The following is a 24410-nucleotide window of genomic DNA, read 5'->3' as shown; positions in this document are numbered from 1 at the left end:
AGTTACTTTTCTCTGGGCCTCAGTGTCACCCATCTGGGAAAATGGGAGCTATTAAGATTTCTGTCACAAGGTTATGGGGCAGAATACATGAGCTAATGAATACAAAGGGCTCAGTGCCCAGTAGCCAGCACAGAGTTGGTCTTCTGTAGAGTGTAATGCTTTTTTTTTTTTTTCAAGATTTTATTTATTTACTTGACAGAGATCACAAGTAGGCAGAGAGGCAGGCAGAGACAGAGAGAAGGGGAAGCAGGCTCCCTGCTGAGCAGAGAGCCCCATGTTGGGCTCGATCCCAGGACCCTGGGAACATGATCTGAGCCAAAGGCAGAGGCTTTAACCCACTGAGCCACCCAGGTGCCCCAAGTGTAATGCTATTCTTAGCTATAAATGAAGTTTAGACACCAGTCCTGACTGCTCGTTTGCCTTACCTCTGGTCTCCATAACCATAGATCCCCTGCAGCTTTCCCAAAAAATGGAGACGTGGCTCACCTATGTCTATGTTCCAGGAGCCCCACAATCATTTAGTAAGACTGAAACCAGTTGCTGTGTTCTAGGAAATAGAAGAAAAGCTAAGGAAAGAGACCACAGGAGCTCCTCAAGAGTAGAGCTATGGTACCCTAGTGGCCACCAGACTGACATGCTTGGGTTCAAATCCAGGCTGCAGCACTTACCATGTGACCCTGACATTTTGCAAGTCCACTAACTTCTCTGAGCCCCAGTTTCCTCATCTCTAAAATGGGGATGGTAATACCTCGAATACCAATTCTTGAAATTATAACAGGAATTTACTGACAAAGTGGAATTTGAGGTCTGCTGCTCCTCTCACAGCTCAAATATCCTGATTCCAACACCTGAAGTCTTCATGAGTTCCCATATTAATGGAAAAATCTCCATTGCTGTCTGCCACAGAGGATTTTAGGAATATCCAGTAATTCTGGGGGCAACTGGGTGGCTCAGTCAGTTAAGCATCTGTCTTCGGCTCAGGACATGATCCCTGGGTCCTGAGATGGACCATTGTGTCAGGCTCCCTTCTCAGCAGGGAACCTGCTTCTCCCTCTTCTCCCCACTTGTGCTCCCTCTTGTTATCTTTGTCCCTCTCTCTCAAATAAATAAAATCTCAAAAAAAAATAGTAATTCAGTAATTCTGCTCTCCTAAAGGAAAGAAAACTAGGACTAGATTGGCTCTGCCACATGTTCATGCAAGTCTAGATGGAGATTTTTGCTCAGAGCTGCAGAATGCTCTGTTGCATCCTGTGTCTTTTGGCTAGCTCCATTTCAGGGTGCCAAACTGGGGTTGCACATAAGAAAAACTGGAAAAGGTTTGTGGGCAAAGTAGCGACCACTTTTCTTTGTGAGACCTATGCTTTATACTAGAAATGACATTCAGAAATTGCTGGAAGGAACTTTTGAGATCTGTTTTTAAAATGGAAATGGAGGCCCAGAGAATTTAAACTGATTAGCCTACATAAATGGCAGAACCAGGAGCCTAGATTTCCTCCTTTGCCAAAGGAAAACTAAGAATACATTCCAGTCAGCAATTTCTGCACAGTTTCCAAAATAAATGACCAATGTGTCTATCACCTCTTCTAAGAGGTCACCCAACACTCTGAAGGATGCTTCCCTTATTTCTCTCTGCTGTGTATATCAAGAGTGAGGTTTACTGAATGGGGTAGGGCTACAGGGGGGGAGTTTACCAGATGATTTGGTAATGTGAGAACTGCCACCTGTGATACCATCCACTTTCATTAGCTACCTGTTCACTGACTTATCAGCAAGGAAAGCAATGATGCTGATGTCATCTCTCTTTCAACCATATTATAATTTGTAAAGAACAGTCATGTCCATCTCCTTACTTGCCTTCCTTCCCAGTTCTGAGAAGGTATCTTAAGTAGGATTAATTTCCACTTACTGAGGTTCAAAGCTAAAAAGTGAATTGCCAGCTTTCTAAAGAGGACTGTATTAATAATTTTAAAAAGTCAAAAACAATAGCATCTTTTCCTCAATTGGAATTCTTTCTCCAAGAAATTCTGAACATGTCATCCTTACACTTTTTTCCTCCTAAAATCTTAAATGTTACCTCTTCAGAAAGGCCTTTCCTATCCACATAATACTAAGAGCTAACATTCACGTTGCACTCACTCTGTACATAATATCATTAAGCCCTTTCTATATAGCACTAACTCTATTAAACCTTAGTACAAGCCTATAAGGTGTTATTCTTATCTTCTGCATACAATATGATGACAGTTATTATCTCCATATAGAAGCCGAGAAAACTAGAGTACAGAAAGGATAAATAACTTTGCCAAAGTCACACTATGAGTAATAGAGCCTGGACTTGAACTCTGGCCAGCTGGTAATACAGTTTGCACACTTTACCTCTACTATATTGCCAACCTAAAGTAGGCCTCTTCCACTCCATTTTTCTTACAGTACCTTCTTTCCCTTTTAGGCACGAATCATACTTTGCAATTAGGATTTGCTCATTTATATTTATTCTGTTTGTCTTTGTCAGACTGTAAGCTCCATGAGGGCAAGGATCATATCTGTCTCATTCATGTTGTAAGTGCTATATAAATATTTGTTGAATAAATGAAGAAATATGTGCTGTGGATGTCATTAATTATGCATCAAACTTTTAAAAATTAATTTTAGGGGTGCCTGACTGGCTCAGTCTATAGAGCATTTGACTCTTGATCTTTGGGTTGGGTTCAAGCCCAATGGCAGGTGTAGAGATGACTTAAAAATAAAATCATCAGGGGCGCCTGGGTGGCTCAGTCATTAAGCATCTTCCTTTGGTTCAGGTCATGATCCCGGGGTCCTGGGATGGAGCCCTGCATTGGCTCCCTGCTCAGAGGGAAGCCCGCTTCTCCCTCTCTCAGTCCTTCTGCTTGTGTTCCCTCTCTTGCTGTCTCTCTCTTTCTGTCAAATAAATAAATAAAATTTAAAATAAAATCTGGGTGCCTCGGTCAATTGGGTGTCTGCCTTCAAGTCAGGTCATGATCTCAGGATCTTGGGATCAAGCTCCGCATCAGGCTCCCTACTCGGTGGGGAGCCTGCTTCTCCTTCTTCCTCTGCAGCTCCCCCTCCTTGGTCTCTCTCTCTGTCAAATAAATAAATAAAAATCTTAAAAAAAAATTTAAAAATCTTCAAATAAAATTTAAAAAAATTTTTGGAGGTGCCTGGGTGGCTCAGTCAGCTGGGAGTCTGACTCTTGATTTCTGCCACAGTTGTGATCTCAGGGTCGTGAGATTGAGATTTTAAATATTTTATTTATTTATTATTCATTTATTATTTGTTCATTATTTATTATTTACTATCATTTATTTCTATATTATTCGTTTATTATTTATTATTTAAGGATTTTATTTTAAAGTAATCTCCACACCCAATATGGGGCTTGAACTCACAACCCTGAGATCAAGAGTTGCATGTTCCACTGACTGAGCCAGCCAACCCCCCCCAACTCCCCCTACCCCGACAAAATACACTTTAAAGTAAGAGGATTCAGGCTAGGGCCATTTAAACAACAAATATTTTTGAGCACTTGCTACTACTGGATTATTCAAGTCTCCTAACTGGTCTCTCATCTGCAGCCATCCTAATACAGTCAGAGAGATCCTTTTAAAATGAGTTTTGCATGTTACTCCTCTGCTCAAAACCCTGCAGTAACTCCCCATTAGATTAAAAGTAAAAACGTTCTTTTCTCTCATCCCTTCTCCTCTTGCTTCAACCGCACTAATCTTGCCATTTTCAATATTCCATCTAGATATGCTTCCCTCTCCGGCCCTCTTGTGTTAGCCTCTTCCTTCTGATTGCCCTCAAGCATCTGAATGGCTAATCCCCTACCTCTTTATTGGTTCTTAGAAATGCATCACGCCATCTCCCTTACACTGTGGTCTTTCTTCCTTCTCTCTAGCACTTATCACTTCCTAATACGCTATAGTTATTATTTTATGTTCTGCCTCCTCTTCTAGAATGTAGTTACAGATTGAGGATAGAGATCTTTGTTTATTTTGCTTTCTAAATATCCCAAGTGCCTACAGCTGTACCTGGCATATAATTGGTGTTCAATAAATAGCTGCTAAATGAACTACTGTTGAAGTTATACTTAGTGCCAGGTCCTGTTTTTCTGTTTTTGTTTTTTTTTTTTTTGTTTTTTTCTGTTGTTCGTTTTTGTTTTTCTTCATTGACGGTAGAACAAAAGACTCCCTGCGCTCATGAGACTCACACCGAAGCATATTTAAACCAGGTAGACCTATGTTCAGGTCTCTGTTCCCCTGCCTAGTCCCTGTGAGTTATGGGTCAAGTTACTTAACCTCTCTGAACCTTGCTTTCCTATTAATTGTTATGAGGATTAAACGGGAAAACAGCATTTATATAGCATTTAGCTTAAGAAACCCGTAATGAGTGTTTCCCTCCCCTCCGGGACTGCAAGACTGGTATCCTGATGTCTCTGCTACAGGCTTAGGCGAGGTTTTCACAAGGACTTTCAAAGGTACAAATAGGTTAACTACGCCCAGGCTTACCCAATGTTTAACTGAAGAAGTTCTGGTGAGAGGATGCTTAAAAGAGTCGAAGTGAGAAACTAAGGAATGGCTAGGGTCATCTCCTTTTTTTTTTTTTTTTTTAATCAGAAAAGCCTCGGTGGGCCCATTGAAGTTAAAGTATAAAGGAAGGGAAGGGGAGAAAAAGTGGGGCTAACTGGCCACAACTGCAAACTACAAATCCCAGTACTCCCCGCGGCAGAAAACTACGGGTCCCAGCAGGATTCACTGTCTGGACCCGGGGTGCCTCCAGGGACCCGCAGCCTGGTTCCGCTGGAGAGAGCGTGGAGCGTGCGGAGTCAGCGGGGAGAATCGCAGCAAATTTTACGCCGCTGCGCAGACGCCTCTCACGGGCCGGACGTGACGTAGGAAGAGTTCCGGCTTCGGCCTCCGCCGCTGCCGCCGCCGCCGCTACTAGAGCCGCCGCTGCTGCCGCCGACGCCGTCGGGGCTTGTTATTTCTAAAATGGCGCCCCTAGACTTGGACAAGTATGTGGAGATAGCGCGGCTGTGCAAGTACCTACCGGAGAACGACCTGAAGGTGAGCCCGGCCGGGGCGGGAGCGCTGCTTGCGGGGCTCGCCCCTTCCGGCAGTGGGGCTCCCGCCGGCCCGCCCTTCCTCTCTCCGCGGGACCCCCGCCAGCATCCCGCCCCGTCCGGTCCTGGCGGTGGGCCTAACGCGGGGCGAAGCGACCCGGTTCGACCTGGCGTCACGCGGAGAGCGGGGGGAGCCCGAGTCCCCCGAATGCTGTCCCGGTTCTCTCCTTGGGGATCCCGTGGGATGTCGCGGCCTCTGTCCCAGGGTTGCCCCTCCTGGCCTTCGGGCTACCCCAGGCTCTAAGCCCTGACAGCTTTGCGTGGAGGACTCCTCTCGGCTCACCCCGACCCGGTCTCCCGGAGGCCGACCGAGGCCCGGCGGACAGTGCCCTCGGAGTGGGGTCATCCCCCAGAGGTGGTGACAGGAGCGCGCGGGGTGGCCGGCGTCTGACAGGAGATGCCGCCAGCTCCCGGAACGCGGCCCGGCTGTGTTTAGGTCCCTGCGGAAGGGGAAGACGGTGGGCCAGAGAGGTCTGGTAGGGATGTCAGAGAACGTCAGGTCGTCCCTCTTTCCGTACCTCTCGTCCCAGTCGCTTGTTGCGAGTGTTGGTTTAGTTCTGTTAATTCAGATAGGAACCCATTTTCCAGTACGTTGTTGAGCTAATTTCAGTGGATAAAATAGTAGGCCCTCAATACAAAAACTTTATGCCTCTTAAATTGTTTCCTCGTAATCCCTTCTTCTTTTATTTTTTAAAGATATTATTTATTTTATTTGAGAGAGAATGAAAGAGAAAGCACGAGGGGGAAGGGTCAGAGGGATAATCAGACTCCCCGCCAAGCAGGGACTCTAGGATCATGACCTGAGCCGAAGGCCGTCGCTTAACCAACTGAGCCACCCATGCACCCCTCATAAGTCCTTCTTAACTGAAGATTTCCTTTCTTGGTTTCCCAAAGGAGATGAGTTGTTCCTTCCTATTGCCTAGTATGTGGGGGTAAAGGAATGAATGTAAGAGAGAAGGAATGTAAGTTTTTAGTATGTTGCTTTTCTGAGAAGTGTTTTCATGCACAACGTTTAGGTGTCTGACAGTGTTCAGCGGTCAGTGCTAGTGCCTGTTTTACTTGTTCAGTTAACTTTGATTTACTGTGTGGTAAGTGGGTAAACCGTTGATATATTTTCCCCTTTAGTCTGTGGATGTAAAGCAATTTATTTTTGTAAATTCTTTTTCAAGGAAGGGATTACTGTTTTTGTTTTTTTTTTTCCTTTTGCTCTGTTCGTACAGGAAGTTGATATTTAACATCAGTCAACAAGTATGCAAATGTCTAAGGTCACACCAGCTCTTATGGATGTAACTTAATTGTACTTAGATGTTAATTATATGTGCTGTATGATGGGGGAGTCATTCTTGCACATTTTCTCCTTTTTAATAAGATACTTTGATTAAAATGAGGACAAAGCCAATACTAGCAGTGTAGCTTTTATTTATGCCCATCTGAGTCCTTCTGACATTAGTTTTGTGGCTTCCTTCTGTTTATATGCACTGATACAGCCAACATTGGGACCTAATTCATGGAAAACTAACCAGATGTCTTTTGGTGGCATTGTTCAATAGATCAAGTTGATTTTCTCATATCAGTGATTTGATGTGGAACTTTGTTTTTTAGCACAAGTAAAGCTGTCTTGAGCTTTGTGTTAATGAATAAAATGTTGCTTATTATTATAGTGTGTTTTGATATTAACTTGAGATTGGCTATATGATTTGGAAGATAATCAGTTGGATTGGATTTTCTTTAGACCTCTTAGTTTGATAAACATTGGATTTTCTTCCCACCTTAAGGAAATAGAGGTATTAAACCATTTCATTTCCCTTTGCAACACTGTTGGGCTGTATGTAGTGTATATCTGTTTCTTTTTTTCCTCCCTAAATAAGTATTTATTTATTTTTATTAACATATATTATTTTGCTTCAGGGGTACAGGTCTGTGAATCATCAGTCTTACATAATTCACAGCACTCACCATAGCACATACCCTCCCCAGTGTCCATAACCCAGCCACCCTGTTCCACCCTCCCAACCCTGTTTGTCTCCCTCCCCAGTGCCATCTAGTTTCGTTTTTTCCCTTCCTGCCCCCCATGACCCCCCACCCTGCCTCTCAAATTCTTCTTATCAGAGAGATCATACGATAATTGTCTTTCTCTGATTGACTTATTTTGCTTAGCATAATACCCTCTAGTTCATCCCCATTGTTGCAAATGGCAACATTTTGTTTTTGATGGCTGCATAGTATTCCATTGTTGGATATCTGGTTTTTTTTTTTTTTCCCCAAAGATTTCATTTATTTATTTGACAGAGAGAGACAGTGAGAGAGTGAACACAAGCAGGGGGAGTGGGAGAGGGAGAAGCAGGCTCCCCATTAAGTAGGGAACCTGTTGTGGGGCTGGATCCCAGGACTCTGGGATCATGACCTGAGCCTAAGGCAGATGCCCAATCAACTGAGCCACCCAAGTGCCCCTATATATCTGTTTCTTTTCTTTTTAAAATAGTTTATTTATTTATTTGACAGACAGAGATCACAAGTAGAGAGGCAGGCAGAGCAGGGTAAGGGAAGCAGGCTCCCTGCTGAGCAGAGAGCTGGATGTGGGGCTTGATCCCAGGACTCTAGATCATGAGCTGAAGGCAGAGGCTTTAACCCACTGAGCCACCCAGGCGCCCCCCACCTATATCTGTTTCTTAATAAACTTTTTTTTTTTTTTTTTTCTGTCTTCTGGACAGGTAGTGGGAAAAAGGCAATTCTGATTTTTCCTCTATAAGTAGAGGCTTTTCTTTGTCTTGGAAATGGTTTTATCAGATGAATTTAGTTGTGCTCTTCATGTCTGGTGTATTTTTAAAGAAATTTAATTTTGTTTCTACTTCTTGGCATAAAATAGAAACTAAAATTAGACAAGCCAAGAAAGTATTCCAGGAGCACCTTTTCTGAAGCTTTAGAGCCAAAATAAAAGATCAGAGGAAGAAAATTCATTGGAGCCACTTAATGGTCATTATGGAAAAGATTTGTTCTGGTAGATAGCAATTCACCTGTGTTTTTAATTTGAGTAGAAGTTGGAGGTAATAAGTAAAATGAGTGCATAGGGTGTTCTACATCTAATTTTGATTTCTCTATATCTGAATTGGAAGTGGTCAAATCATTAGTACTGGATTGAATCTGCATAACTGTTTGGTAGGAATAAAGATGAAATATATGAAAGTGAGTGGGCCAAAACATAACCTTTCTTAAAAATGAGCTCAAGTGGTTCTCATCCACAAAAAAGATTTTAGAGAGGATCATAGGAGATAGAAATTCCATATCTGGCCAAGTGGAAGAATGAATGATAAAAGGCAGGTGTATTGAATACTTAAGAATTTCGGTGGGGGAAGGGTTCTATAACTTGGGGATTGTTCAATCTCTTGGACAGTTCTTAAAGGTGACATATAGGTAAAAAAAATTGCACAAGGAATTGTGCAGTTCCATAATAACCACTTTTATGAATTAATAGTTTATGTAGTCTTTTTGGAACTCACTTTTATGTTTAGTCTGAGCCATTTCTGGGTTCTTCATATAAGGCTACTTGCACAGCAAAGTTGCACCTTGCTTGAAATGCCTCCATAAAGCTTCAAAAAATTCTCCTTTGCTTTTTCCCTGAGATTTAGTGAATAGCCTTTTGTACCTCCTCATTCCAGACTCTATCTGATTTTATAGATCCTCATCATACATGGTAGTCTTTATCCTTCCAGACTTGGAATCCTTTAGTCTAGTCACTCACCTTAGTGCTTGTTGCATTGATCATTCTGTTTACCCAGATTGTTTGTTTTTTTTGTTGTATCTTTTTTAGGTACCCTAGGGAAAACTGAAGACAATGTGACAGTAAGGGACATACTGTGGCATTGTATAGGCTAGAAGAGTGTTGTCAGTGTTTTCAGGACCCTTTCTGATAACACCTTGCATTTTGTTTGTCTTCCAGGCAACAGAATCACATTCCTCTATGTCTTACGAAATAGTCTACAACAGTGCTGTCTGGTAGAAATAAAGTGCTCAGAAACATGAGCCTTCAATGGCCACATTTTAAAAAAATAGAAAGGAACAGTTGAAATTAATTTAGTAATATTTTATTTAACTCAATTGCAACTTGTATCAATATAAAATTATTAATGTAATATTTTGCCCTTTTTTGGGTACTGTGTGAAATGTGTATATTTTACATTTATGACACATCCCAGTTTGGACTAGCCATATTTCAGGGGCTCAGCAGTTACATGTGGCTGTAGGTGTTCTGTTGGAAGGTGCACATCTCTAACAACTCCCTAGTCCCTTTCTAGAATTTCAGAGCTAAGAGAGAATCAGAGTTCTTCTAGTTCCATGCCCTTCTTACTTTATTGAGGGTATAGTGAGCTTCATGGAGTGTATGATCTGCCTGAGGTTGTGCACCTAACCAATGATTTAAGTTGGAAAGCTTCTTGTGCAGACTCTGTCTGATAAAGTTATTAGCTGTTTTTTTTTTTTGAAGGATGACAAATAGCTTGCTTTTCTAGGCGTATTTTCCACTCATCACTTTTCTTTTTACCTTCCATTCTAAGTACTTTGGACGGTTCCCTTCTGACAACACGCCCTGTGCTTTTCTCTGTGTTTGTTTCTGCTCAGTCTGTTTCTATCACCTAGGTTTTTTTTTTAATACTTACATAACACAAATTGTAAATCATTTAATACTCTATGAGTTGGGTACTAATATTTGCCCCATTTTATAGATAAGTAACTGAAGCACAGACAGATTATAAGTATCTTTCTATAGTTATACAGCTAGTAAGTGAAGAAGCTGGGATTCAAACCTAGGTAGTCTGGGTCCAGGATTTACGTCTGTAACTACCATTTCTGTTTTCTCTATACAGTACCCTCAATGTCCCTTTAGACTTATGCCTCAGATGCCACTTTCTCCATGCAGGGCTCCTGGGTTCCCCAGTCAGAATTATTAGCAATGATTAGAATGTACTTAGCTGCTTACAGTTTTCAGAGTACCTTCATGTCCATTCTGTCATTTACACAATACTTTTGTAAGGCAGAACAAATGCAGTGCAGGTCTTGAGGTTTATGTGGGTTTTGCCACAGTGACTCAATGGAGTATATACCTGCATTATTTGCTACTAAAAATGTCCACTTTTGGGGCATCTAGGTGGCTCAGTTGGTTACATATCCGACTCTTTTTTTTTTTTTTTTTAATATTTTATTTATTTGACATACAGTGATCACAGTAGGCAAAGAGGCAGGCAGAGAGAGAGGAGGAAGCAGACTCCCCACAGAGCAGAGAGCCTGACATGGGGCTCTATCCCAGGACTCTGGGATCATGACCTGAGCTGAAGGCAGAGGCTTTAACCCACTGAGCCACCCAGGCACCCCTAAACATCCAACTCTTGATCTCAGCTCAGGTCTTGATCTCAGTGTGGTGAGTTCAAGCTCCAGGTTGGGCTCCATGCTAGGCTTGGAGCCTACTTAAAAAAAAAAAAGAAAAAAAAAATTTCCCACTTTTTTTTTTTTCCTATACTGACCTTTGTCCCATAGCTCCATTTACCTTATTGCTCCATTTTACCCTTCTCTGTTGTATGATATGATAGCAAATATGTCTGTATCCACCATTAGATTACAAGCTTCTGGAAGGCTAGGATCATATTTATTTTTGTGTTCTCCGTAGTCCTAGAACACTGTCTTGTATGTGATAGACAAACAGTTAAGGTTTGTTGAATCTCATTGTATACTATTCTACAACAGACATTTTTCAGATGTCTCCTTGTGTCAAGTACTGTTCCCTGTGGGTGCTAGAGATAGAATCCGATATTTCCCTATGAGGGGCTCTCAATATAGTAAAGGAGATAGAGAGGTAAACAAATGATTGTTGCGTGGTATGTTAGGTGCTATAATAGAGGGCTCTTCAGGATATTGGGGAACGTATTCAAAGCAGCATCTAACTGGAACTGGGACAGTTTCAGCAAGAAGGAGCAGTGAGAGGATAAGAGTGTGTTTGGGTAGACAAAACAGGAAGGAAAGAATTTGCTAGCAGAACAAATACCATATGCAATGGTACAGCTTAATTTGAAAGAACATGGCTGACTCAGGGAACTTGAAGTAGTTTGGTATGGCTGGAGGTGGTGCTGGGAAGGCAGGGAGAGGCCAAATCATGGAAGACTAGACTGATAAACTTCGATTTTTATCTTTCAGGTAGTATATAGAGAGACACTGAGATGCTTTTATATTTTAGGGAAAAACAAATCATACTGTGACTTTGGGATGTTGTTTAAAATGTACCTACTTGGGGTGCCTGGGTGGCTCAGTGGGTTAAGCATCTGCCTTCAGCTTGGGTTGTGATCTCAGGGTCCTGGGATCAGGCCCCATGTTGGGGCTTGGGGGGGTGTCTGCTTCTGCCTCTTCCTTTTCCCCATCCCCCACTTGTGTGCGCTCTCTCTCTCAAACAAATAAAATAAAATCTTAAAAAAATGTAGCTAACTAAAAAGAAAAGTAGATTCAAAGAAAACTATTATGGGGATACACTGTTGTATGTGGTAGGAATATGACAAAAATCATAAAGATGGTATCTGTGTAAAGTTTTGGAAACACTGCCATAGATAGAGGAATGCTCTTGAGAAATTTTTAAGGAGGACTGTGATAGTAGATTTTAGAAATATCGTTCTGGCAGTGTTTGTGGACCATGGTTTGGAATGGGCAAAGATGTCATAGAAGCAGTAGGGCAGGTGACATGGGAATTTAAAGTAAGGCAGTGACAAATGATTGCGGTGTTTAAAAGGAGATGGGGACTCCTGGCTGGCTCAGTTAGGAAAGCATGCTGCTGGATCTCTGGGTTATGAGTTCAAGCACCACACTGGGTGTACACGGTTTTCCTAAAACACACACACACACCCAAAACTTTAAAAGTAGATGAAGAAGGTGTACTAGGACCTGTTGACGTGTTAGGCCTAGGTTATGAGGAAGAGCGAAGAGTTCAGTGTAATCTGTTTCTGGCATAGATTACTTAGTAAATACTGTAAATTATAGAATGCAAGGGAGTTTGGTTTGGGCTGTACTGAGTTTGAGATGCTGCCGAGTGAAGATACTGAGGTAGAGATGTCCAGATTATCTGTTGGGTTTGCAAGCTGGTTAGGTAACAAATACTTTTTGATTGTCAAATGTGCTCCAGACTCCAGTAGCTCTCATAGTAGTAAACTCAGAAGAAAGGTCTATACCATTGATTCTCAGCTGGGGTGATTTTGCCTCTGAGAAGATCCTTGGCAGTGTCTGGAGACAGTTTTGATTGTCACAGCCGGGGAGTTGCTATGGGTGTCTAGTGGGTATAGAGGCCAGGGGTGCTAAACGTCCTGTAACAGATTGGACAGCAGCCCCCACAAAAAAGTTATTGGTAGTGCCATGGCTGAGAAACTCTGGCTTAGACTAAAGATACGGATGTTTTCTTCTAGATTGCAAGGGTGTGAATATTATTATCATCTTGGATTCCAGCTCCTTGTTCCCAGTGATTTGTATTATAGTAGAAATTCTATACAAAGGCTATGTAAAAAATACTTTTAGATAAATTTTTATTTATTAAACCAAGAGATTTTTATGAATACTAGTATGTTAAAGTAAATAGGAAATGGTATGTTTTAGCTAGCAGGATCAGCTAAACAAAGAATCACAAAAATTTAAAACTCGGTGAATTTGAGGAGCAGGAGGGGACACAGAGACAGGAGCAGAGAATAGAGTGGAACCCTGAGTATCTTGAAGAAAAGGTAGAGAAGGGAAATGGGGTCTTCTAAGAAGGGGGTTATGAACCTTATTTGTTCAAGAATTAGGAACTAATTGGGCATTGTGGGGAGAGATGGGTATAGTTTGCCTTAAAGTTGGGTAAGATTGAGAATCTTGCCTCAGAGATGATTTTGGAGCAGTAAGAGAAACCACGCTTCTTACCAACTAAGCAATAGAACAAAGCTGTAAAGGGCTTTGGAATAGAGGACGATGTGTCTTCTCTCATGGCAAGGCTAGGCTCTCTGAAGCCAGTGTGTGTGTAGTTGGCTGATTTACATAGAATTTGTATTTGAGATTTCGTGGACTTATTTTTGTGTGTGCTTGGTTTGGATGTGTAAGCTACTGCTCAACTGGAGAGATGAGAGGCAATGGCTTTGGCTTAGAGAATCGACTCTAAATCTTCAGTTGGGACTGCAGACATGGCAGTGACAGGAGACAGTTGTTACTTTACTTAAGGTAGTGTGCGTGGTCTCAGATTGAAGATGCTGCCTAAGTGGTTTACATGTGTCCCCTAGACGCTTACCAGCTTTTGAGATTGGCAAGGTTTCACAGTAACGTTCTTGAGTTTGTGGTGTACTGTTACTTTGAGGTCAGCACTGGGGGATATGGGCCAGTCAGCAGGGGTGACTTGCAGTTCAAGGGGTATTATGGGTTAGGAGAGCCAGACATATGTGGGTGCAAATTCTAGCACATTTGCGTATGGAAATCATGGAGTCCCTCAGGAATCTGCTGTGATTAGTTTCAAAAACGTTAATTTGTTCCAGAAAGGATATAGAGTGGTTTACAAAGGTGTGTTCAATATAGCAAGATAAATTACATACAAAATAAGTAAGAAAAATGAGACAAAGAAAATGTAAAGATAGGATACCAAGATGGAGCAGTAAAAGAATTGTATATAAGATAAAAGCTGTGATGGCCAGATTACTTCTTTGAGATTAAGCCCTGAGCTTTCAGGGAGTCTACTGAAAGATAGAAACTAATCAGCTAAAAAATTGACCAAGTCTAAAAGGTAACAAACACAAGCTTCTCAGGAAATCACATGTATCCATGATAGAGGGAGCAGAGATGTTCCTCCCCTGGGTCCTCCTTGAAGGTGACTGTTTAACAACAGCACCCTGTGCATCTTATTTATTGTCTACACGGTGACAAGCTCTGTTCCCACAATGCCCCTTACCACAGGTGGATGGCACGACATTAAAGTGTAATTTGGGGAAAAAGCAATTGGGAAAGGAGGGCAGTATAATGCAGGGTGATGACAGGTCTCCCTGAAGGACAGTTTGGCTTATTTCAGGGTTGAGTTTATAGTAGGTTGGTTTCTTTCTTTCTTTTCCTTTCTTTCTTAAGATTTTATTTATTCATTTGACACAGAGAGAGAGAGAGAGAGAGAGAGAGAAAAGAGCATGCACAAGCAGGGAGAGGAGTAGGGAGAGGCAGGCTCCTTGCTCTGTGGGAGCTCAATCCCAGGACCCTAGGATCATGACCCAAGCCAAAGTCAGATGCTGAGCCACCCAGGTGCCCCTAAGATTTTATTTTTAAGTAATCTCTATACCCGTTTTGGGTCTTGAATTTAGAACCCTGAGATCAAGAGTCACATGCTCTACCAGCTGAACCAGCCAGGTGCCCCTATTTATTTATTTTTTAATTTTTTAATTAAGAAATTTGGGGGGCACCCTGGGTGGCTTAGTCATAAAGTGTCTGCTTTCGGCTCAAGTCATGAACCCAGGGTCCTGGGATCGAGCCCCGCATTGGGGTCCCTGCTTAGCGGGAACCCTGCTGCTCCCTGTCTCACTCCCCCTGTTGTGTTCCTCTCTCGCTGTGTCTCTCTCTGTCAAATAAATAAAATCTTTAAAAAAAATTTTTTTTAAGTGAGCTCTGTGCCCAATGTGGGGCTTGAACTCAGGACCCTGAGATTAAGGAGTCACATGCTCTACCTACAGAGCCAGCGAGGCACCCCTAAAATTAACTTTAAAAAGAGGTGCATGAGTGGCTCAGTTGGTTAAGTGTCCAATTCTTGATTTTGGCTCCCGTCATAGTCTTGGGGTCACGAGATCAAGCCCTGCATTAGGTTCTGTGCACTCAGCACGGAGTCTGCTTGAGATTTTCTCTACCACTCCCTCTGCCCCTCTGCTCTGCTCTCTTTCTCTAAAACAAATAAATAAAAATCTTTTTAAAAATTAAAAAAAGATTAACTTTTAAAGTGTACAATTCAGTGGGTTTTAGAATATTCAGAGTTGTGCAACTATCATCATAATCAGTGTTTGAACGTTTTTTTTACCCCAAAGAGAAATTACAAAACTGTTAGCAGTAACTCCCCATTTCCCCCTTACCCTAAGCCTGAGGCATAGGCAACCACTAATCTACTTTCTATCTCTATGGATTTCCCCATACTGAATGTTCTAAGTTGAATTCTATAGCATGTGGCCTTTTGTGACTTGTATAACGTTCTCAAGGCTCATCTACTTTGTAGCATGTACCATTACTTCGTTTTGTTCTGCGGTTCAGTGATATTCCATTGTATGGATGTACCACATTTTGTTAATCCATTCACTGTGGATGGACACTTGGGTTTTATCTACTTTTTGGCTATTGTGAATAATACTGTAGTAATACTGGTGTAAAGGTATCTGAGTCCCTGATTTCAATTTCTTTTGGCTCTATTCCTAGGTGTGGTAGTCCTGGGCATGTGGTAATTCTTTTTAGCATTTTGAAGAACTGCCAGACTGTTCTCCATAGTGGCTATCCCATTTTATATTCCTATCAGCAATGTGTGAGGATTCCTGTTTATCCACCTTCTTGCTATCACTTGCTGTATTTCATTTTTATTTTTATTTATTTATTTATTTATTTATTTATTAAGATTTTATTTATTTATTTGACAGGGAGAGAGGGATATCGAGAAGGAATATAAGCAGGGGGAGTGGGAGAGGGAGAAGCAGGCTTCCCACTGAATAGGGAGCCTGACATGGGACTCGATCCCAGGACCCCAGGATCATGACCTGAGCCAAAGGCAGATGCCCAACAACTGAGCCTCCCAGGCGCCCCTATATTTCATTTTTAAAAACTTGTGGTCACCCCAGTGTGTATGAAGTGTTATCCCATTGTGGTTTTGATTTTCATTTATTTCCCAAATGACTAATGATACTAAACATTTTTTAATGTGTTTATTGGCTATTTGTATATTTTCTTGGGAAATATGCCTGTTAAGTTTTTTGCTCATTTTTTTTTTCAGAATTATTTATTTGAGAGAGAGAGTGAGTGTGCATGGATGAGGGGAGGGGCAGAGGGATAGGGAGAGAGAAAATCCTAAGCAGACTACTTTCTTCCACAAAGAATAAATGTTTTTCATGCTTTTTTAGAAAGTAAAAGAAACAGGGACGCCTGCGTGGCTCAGTTGGCTAAACAGCTGCCTTTGGCTCGGGTTGTGATCTCAGGGACCTGGGATCGAGTCCCGCATCGGGCTCCTTGCTCAGTGGGGAGCCTGCTTCTTCCTCTACCTCTGCCTGCTGCTTCCCTGCTTGTGCTCACTCTCTTTGACAAATAAATAAATAAAATCTTGAAAAATAAATAATTAAAAAGTAAAAGAAAGATGAAAGTGGAATTCCTTTTGTTTGACATCTCCAGCAACTGCTATTGTATGTGGGCTTGGTGTATATCCTTCTTGGTCATGTTTTATAATTCAGTGTACACAGATATGTAGTAGGCTGAGTATATAACCGTGTATGTATGTATAAAACTCTGCCAGAGCACTTTGCATGCACTCTCTTATTTAATCCTTAGAATCTCCAGGTAGGTATCTCTATTTTGTGGATGAGGAAACTAAGACACAGAGAAAGATCAAGTAACTTGCTCAGGGATCTACAGCTAAGGTAACAGTAAGCTAAGTAATAGGTAAGAGGTAGAGCTGATATTTGACCTCTTATCTTTTTGGACTTAAAAGGCTGTGCTCTTAACCTCTGAATTATACCATGGTATTAATAGGTATGCTCCTTTTCTTAGAGTATAGAATATTCTGGAAATGGTACTTGTTGATTAGGAATAAAAAAGTATTCCCTCTCAGCTCTGCTCTGTTTCTCCAAAATTTGACCTTTTAGCAGCATTGAACATAGTTGATTACTCCTCATTTTCTTTTTTGCCCATGCCTCTCGATCACTCCTCTTTTATTTTTTATTTTTTTTTAATTTTTAAGATTTTATTTATTTATTTATTTATTTTTATTTATTTACTTGACAGAGAGAGAGAGAGAGGCAGATCACAAGTAGGCAGAGAGGCAGGCAGAGAGGGAGAGGAGGAAGCAGGCTCCCCGCTGAGCAGAGAGCCCGATGCGGGGCTCGATCCCAGGACCCTGAGATCCTGACCTGAGCCGAAGGCAGAGGCTTTAACCCACTGAGCCACCCAGGCGCCCCAAGATTTTATTTATTTATTTGAGAGAGTGAGAGAGAACATGAGTGGTGTGAGGGGCAGAGGGAGAAGAGATTCCCTGCAGAGCAGGGAACCTGACACAGGGCTCTATCCCAGGACTCTGGGATCAGGACTTGAGCCAAAGGCAGATGCTTAACCGACTAAGCCATCCAGGTGCCCTGATCACATCTCTTTTGAAACATTTTCTTCACTGGACTTCCAGGATACCACATGCTCATGGTTGCCTTTCTGTCTCACCAAGCTATCTCTTTTACTTGTTCCTCCTCTTTTCCCTAACTTCTAAATATTGATGTATCTTACAGATCATTCCTTGATCTTAATCCTTTCCTCTCTTTGTAGCTACCACTATAGTTATCTCTTCTAGTGTCATGTATGTATGTATGTATGTGTGTATGTATATCCTGACAGTCTCTAAATTGGTCTCTCTGGCTCAGACCCTTTTCCTTGAATTCAGGACTCATTTGATCACTTATTTACAGCACATACAGGGCTCTTAGAAGTCTGGTAGGCATCTGAGACTTAATGTGTCAAAATCAGATCCTGACAGCCAAATAGTGGAAACCACCCAAATACGTAGCAACTAGTGAATGGATAAGTAAAATGTGATAGATACATACAGTGAATATTATTTATTTAGAAAAAAGAACAAAATAATAACATGTTTCAATACAGAAAAGCATTTTCATTACATATAACGAAAAGCATTATATTAAGTGAAAGAAACCAGTCACGAAAGGCCATATATGCAGATGTCCAGAGTGGACAAAGCCATAGAGACTAAGTAAATAAGTGATTGCCTAGGGCTGTGGCGTGAGTTGTAGGAGGAGACTGCCAATGCATACATAGCTTTTTGAGGGATGAGCAAAGTGTTCTTTTTTTTTTTATTTGTAGCTTTGAGGCATTTTATTATAAAAAACTGGCATTCATGTACATAAACAATAAACTTAGAATTCATCACATATTTATTTTACTTTTTAGCTTGACCTTCTAGTAAATCTTTAGCTTTATTGATTTTGGCTGCTATGTAAGGAGATTCTCCCTTGTCTGGGTGATTTAAAAACACGATTCATCAGTGAGCAACTCTTATTTTTTCCTTTATTGGCAGTAGTATGCCTAGTATTTTTTTTTTTTAAGTTTTTAAAAAAATTTATTTACTTGACAGACAGAGATCACAAGTAAGCAGAGAGGCAGGCAGAGAGAGAGGAGGAAGCAGGCTCTCTGCCAAGCATAGAGCCCGATGCGGGGCTCGATCCCAGGCCCTGGGATCATGACCTGAGCCGAAGGCAGAGGCTTTAACCCACTGAGCCATTCAGGTGCCCCATAGTATGCTTAATATTAATGCTGCTTCTCGTTTTGTCATTTTGGGTTCCAATCCACTTCTGTAAACCACCACTGAAGGCAGATTTTGGTAGACATTGAAAAACTTGTTTCACTTGAGGCTCCTTGTTTCATGGTTTGCAAAACATAACATCCTGCAAATCCTGCAGCAGCAATGGTCAGTCCAGCTGCTACCTTTGTACTGGCCATGGCTCTGGCTTGGTTCCCTTCCTTCACCAAGAGCAGTGTTCATCCCAGCTCAAAGACCTCAGCCATCAATTCCTGCGCCTCTACCAGGCAGTGATACAGCCACCACCAGCAAGCACTGAAAATTTTCTAAAATTAATTATGATGATGGTTTCCGAACATCAAGCACATGAAGAAAACAACTGAATCTTGCACTTTATTATTTTTTTTAAAAGAACTAAAATCAAAACAATCTGCTTATGCAAGAAATAATTGATAAGCTGGACTTCATTAAAATTAGAAACTTTTGCTCTGTAAAAAGACAGGAGAATAAGAAGACAAGCCACACACTGGAAAAAATGTTTGCAAAATACGTATGTGATAAGGGACTTTTATCCATAATATGCAAAGAACTCTTAAAAATCAGCAATAAGAAAGCAAACTGCTCCTTTAAAAAAATGGCCAAAGACCTGAGCGGACACCTCACTGAAGAAGATCAACACATGACGAGCCTATGAAAAGGTGCTCCTCATCATACATCACTAGGGAAATAAATGCAAATTAAAACAATGTTATAAACAGGCAGAATTCAGAACACTGATATCACTAAATGTTGGCAGAGTTGGGGAGCAAAAGGAGCTCTCATTCATGCTTGATGGGAATGCAAAATACAAAGTACAGCCACTTCTGAAGATTGTTTGGCAGTTTCTTGCCAAGCTCTTACTATACAGTCTAGCAGTCATGCTCCTTGCTGTTTACCAAAATTAATTGGAAACTTGTGTTCATCCAAAAACCTATTTGTGGATGTTTATGGTAGCATTATTCATAACTGCTAAAATTGGGAACCAACCAACGTGTCCTTCAGTAGGTGAATGGATAAATAAACTGGTACATCAAGACAAAGGACTATTATTTAGCACTAAAAAGAAAAGAGCTATCAAGCCATTAAAAAACATGAAAGGACCTTAAGTGGTTATCATTAAGTGAAAGAAGTGAATCTGAAAAGTCTACTTTTGTATGATTTAAACTGTGTGACCTTCCGGAAAAGGCAAAACTATGATGACAGTAATAAGATCACTGGTTTCCAGGATTTGGGGGAGGGAAGGATGCATAGAGGATTTTTAGGGCAGTGAAACTATTCTGTATGATACTATAATTCTGTATACATGTCATTATACATTTGTCCAAACCCACAGAATGTACAACACCACAGGTGAACCCTAATTGAAACTATGGACTCCACATAATACTGATGGATCAGTGTAGTTCGTCAGAAACAAATGCACCATTCTGATGGGGAATGTTGATAGTGGAAGATGCTGTATGTATGTATGTATGTGTTCGAGAGCAGCACATATATGGGAATTCCCTATATCTTCTCAATTTTACTGTGAACCTAAAACTGCTCTAAAAAAATAAATTCTTTTTTTTTTTTTTTAAAGATTTTATTTATTTATTTGACAGAGAGAAATCACAAGTAGGCAGAGAGGCAGGCAGAGAGAGAGGAGGAAGCAGGCTCCCTGCTGAGCAGAAAGCCCGATGTGGGGCTCGAACCCAGGACCTGGGATCATGACCTGAGCCGAAGGCAGCGGCTTAACCCACTGAGCCACCCAGGCGCCCCTAAAAAAATAAATTCTGTTTAAGAGAAAATTACAGTAAGAAAGTCTTTCCTTAGGGGCGCCTGGGTGGCTCAGCGGGTTAAAGCCTCTGCCTTCGGCTCGGGTCGTGATCGCAGGGTCCTGGGATCGAGTCCCGCATTGGGCTCTCTGCTCGGTCGGGAGCCTGCTTCCTCCTCTCATTCTCTGCCTGCCTCTCTGCCTACTTGTGATCTCTGTCAAATAAATAAATAAAATCTTTAAAAAAAGAAGGTCTTTCCTTAGAGTCTTAACTATCAGTAATGACTATTAACACCCTTGCAGTTACTTAAGCCAAAATAATTTTTTAAAGATTTATTTATTGGGGCTCTGGGGTGGTTCAGTCGCTTAAGCCTCTGACTTTGGCTCAGGTCATGATCCCAGGGTCCTGGGATCGAGCCCTATGTGGGGCTCTCTGCTCAGCAGGGGGCCTGCTTCTCCCTCTCCTTCTGCCTGCTGCTCTGCTTGCTTGTGTGTGTGCTCTCTGTCTCTGTCCCAGGCAAATAAATAAATTAAAATCTTTATTTTAGGATTGAGGATTGATTTATTACTAGTGAGAGAGAGAGAGCACACCAGTGGGGGGAGGGGTAGAGGGAGAGAATCTTCAAGCAGACTCCCTACTGAGCACAAAGCCCAACGTAGGCTTAATCTGTCTACCCCTGAGATCATGACTGAGCCAAAACCAAGAATTGGATGCTTAACTGCCACCCAGGCACCCCTTAAGCCAAAAACATTGAGTCACCCTTGATTCCTTTCTTTCAGTGCTTTCTTTCCAATTGTTCTCAAATCTAGTGGATGCTGCATTCAGAAAACATCTGGAATCTGTTCACTTGTGGCCATTTCCTACTTTTATGATGCTGGTCAAAGCCAGTATTAACTTGTACCTAGATTATTTGTAGAAGCCCCCATAAGTGGTGTTCCTGATTCTGCCTTTACCTCTTTCCTATCCCTAATTCATCATAGCCCATAAAAATAGCGGACGTAAGATCATGATCACTCCTCTGCTTAGGGCCTCCCAATGCTTCCTGTTAAAAGCCAGGTCCTTATATTTATCCCCGAGGACCTAAAAATGTTTTGTGGTGCTCTCCTGTTTTTTTTTTTTTTTTTATTCAATCCACTAAGCACTTCAGCTTTGATGTTTCTCAGACAACAAGCATGCTCTCATCTAAGCATTTTGTACTTACTGTTCTCACTGGCTGCAGTGCTGTTCCCCCATAACCTTACCTTTTTCTGATTTTTGCTCAAAAGTCACTTTATCAGTAAGGCTTCTGTGCTTACCTTATTTAAGGTACCAGTACCACCTCCCGCCTATGCTACTATTTACTCCTGTTACAGTGCTTCATTTTTCTCCATTCCTCTTGCCACTATCTGAAAAAGTAGTATGAACATATATTTTACTTATTTCTTTATTTTCTCTACCTCTTCTCATGAGAGTGTAAGCCTCTGGAGAGCAGGGCTTTTAGTCTGTTTGGTCATTACTATTTATTTACTTTGTTTCTAGAATTACTGGTATTATACTAGGCTCTCAATAAATATTTGTTGTGTTGAACAACTAAATATTTAAGATAGTTCAGTGAAAAAAGGTAGGTAACCTGGATTCCAGATCTGTTGTTACTAAGATTAAGTAGCTTAGTGACTGAGTGCTTGGGGTCTCAGTCTTACCATCTGGGTCAAGTGAAAGATTTGACATAGGCGGTTTTTAATGAAGTGAGATAATAGAAATATATATATTGGTTTCTGCCCCCAGTTTCTAGCAAAGAAACCCTTATAATTTCTTGGGTGATAGGAGTGTCTTGTTCTAAAGAGATGGCTCTGGGTCAGCTCCCTGATGGCTCCTGGGTATAGGCTAATCACTGGAAAAAACAAATCATGATTAGAAGCTTGGCATTTTCAGGGGCACCTGGGTGACTCAGTGGGTTAAAGCCTCTGCCTTTGGCTCAGGTCATGATCCCAGAGTCCTGGGATAGAGCCCCGCATTGGGCTCTCTGCTCAGCAGGGAGCCTGCTTCCTCCTCTCTCTCTCTGCCTGCCTCTCTGCCTACTTGTGATCTCTGTCAAATAAGTAAAAAAAAAAATCTTAAAAAAAAAAAAAAAAAAAAAAAAAAAGCTTGGCATTTTCAGTCCTGTCCCCAGTTGTCTTCAAATGGGAGAAGGGCTGAAAATGGGGTTAATGGTGGGAGCTTCCATAAAATCTCTCAAGTATGGGGTTCAGAGAGCTTCCATCTGAATGTTCATTCATATCCTTTGTCATATTCTTTAATAAACTGGTAAATACGTAGATGTTTTCCTGAGTTCTGTGAGCTGCTCTAGCAAATTAGACCCAAGGAGGAGGTCTTTGTAACCTGCATAACCTTTGATCTATAGCTGGTTGGTTAGAAGCCTAGGTGATAACTTGAGCTTGTAACTGATATCTGGAGAGAGAGAGAGAGAGAGAGAATGTGTGTGTGTGTGTGTTTGGTGGGGGGAGGTGGCGCAGTCTACTTGTGGGATATGATGTTATCTCTGTGTGGATAGTGTCAGAATTGAGTTAAATTGTTGGACAGCCAGCTGGTGTCACGAAGAATTGCTTTTTGTGGGGAAAAAACCTCTACACATTTGGTGACCAGAAATGTGAGTGTTTTGTGTGACTAGTACAGGAGACACATAGGAAAGAAGCACACACTAGGGAAGAACTGGGTTTTTCCCTCTATAGGAAAGAAAAACTGAATTTTTTTCTTCTACAAATGTAAACCAGAATTTTTAAACTGAAGCAACCTTGAGAAACCATCTTTCATTATAAAGTTAAGGCTTTCAGTTCAGAAACATTGTTTCACTCACTGGTATCTGTTCCTATTATGGATTATTGGCAGGACTAAGGCTTGTTTGGTGAAGTGTCTGAGTGTTGTGGGAAATTCAGCACAAGAAGGAGCTAGCTACTCAGGGGCCCTAAGCTAGAAGGACTCCAGGCCAGAAGAAAGATCTTGGCTTTGAGGTTCTATTTGAAGATGAGGAACTTATCCTAGGAATAAGAACAAACCATTTTATTTTGAAAAATTCCAAGCAGCTGTATTTCTCCTCATTTTCTTTTGATGGGCTTCCACTACCCACCCCCTTTTCCCCCGGGATCATCTGTCATTGTGAGTTCTCTCCTGTGCTTGGCTCTGTATAAAGTAGCTGTTGCTGTTAAAAGTGTGTCTCCTATATATTTAGTTAAATTGTAGCATTCAGATTTTTATTTTTTTATTTTTTATTTTTTTAGATTTTATTTTCTAAAGTAATCTCTACACCCAATGTGAGGCTCAAACCTATAACCCCAAGTTTGAGAGTTGGGTGCTCTACCAACTGAGCCAGCCAGACGTCCCTAGCATTTAGATTTCTTCATTTTTTCTTAAGGCTTTATTTATTTGAGAGAGAGATAGAGAGTGAAATGTGTGCTTGTGTTGGGAAGGAGCAGAGGGGAGAGGGACGAGCAGACTCTGTACTGAGCATGGAGTTTGGAGCCTGACTCGGGGCTTGGGGCTCGATCTCACAACCTTGATATCACGACCTGAGGTGAAACCAAGGGTTGGAGGCTCAACCAACTTAAATTTCTTTTTTTTTTTTTAAGATTTTATTTATTTATTTGACAGAGATCACAAGTAGGCAGAGAGGCAGGCAGAGAGAGGAGGAAGCAGGCTCCCCGCCGAGCAGAGAGCCCGACACGGGGCTCGATCCCAGGACCCCGAGATCATGACCTGAGCTGAAGGCAGAGGCTTTAACCCACTGAGCCACCCAGGCGCCCCTTAACTTAAATTTCTTAATAATTCCATTATGCTTGTGTAGTTGGTTGGTTGGTTGTTTTAAGTAAGCTCTACATCCAACGTAGGGCTTGAACTCATAACACTGATGAGCCGGCAAGGTGCCCCTTTTTAATTAATCAGTTAATTTTTATTTTTGAATTTTTTTAATGCTTGCGTAGTTCAGTTTCTCTTTTCTTAGCAG

General features: G+C 41.5%; 1 protein-coding gene and 1 pseudogene across 2 annotated transcripts in view; one reads left to right on the top strand and one right to left on the bottom strand.

Annotated features, from left to right (window-relative positions):
* Window positions 1-4933: 4933 nt before the first annotated feature.
* Window positions 4934-24410, top strand: part of LOC111145712 (protein phosphatase 6 catalytic subunit) — a 42158-nt gene continuing 22681 nt past the window's right edge. Inside the window, exon 1 of one of the 2 annotated variants that reach the window (XM_022500861.1) lies at window positions 4934-5084. In XM_022500861.1, coding sequence (XP_022356569.1) covers window positions 5010-5084 — 75 coding nt within the window. In that variant the 5' untranslated portion in view covers window positions 4934-5009. The remainder of the gene's footprint in view (window positions 5085-24410) is intronic. The other variant, XM_022500864.1, reaches the window with a different exon arrangement.
* LOC111145713 lies at window positions 18282-18841 on the bottom strand (annotated as a pseudogene).

This window comes from Enhydra lutris, unplaced genomic scaffold, assembly GCF_002288905.1.
Source record: "Enhydra lutris kenyoni isolate GAN:26980312 unplaced genomic scaffold, ASM228890v2 scaffoldscaffold13, whole genome shotgun sequence".
In the NCBI taxonomy this organism is placed as follows: Eukaryota; Metazoa; Chordata; class Mammalia; order Carnivora; family Mustelidae; genus Enhydra; species Enhydra lutris.
The sequence above is the reverse complement of the archived record's forward strand: the minus strand, read 5'-3'. Positions and strand labels throughout refer to the sequence as shown.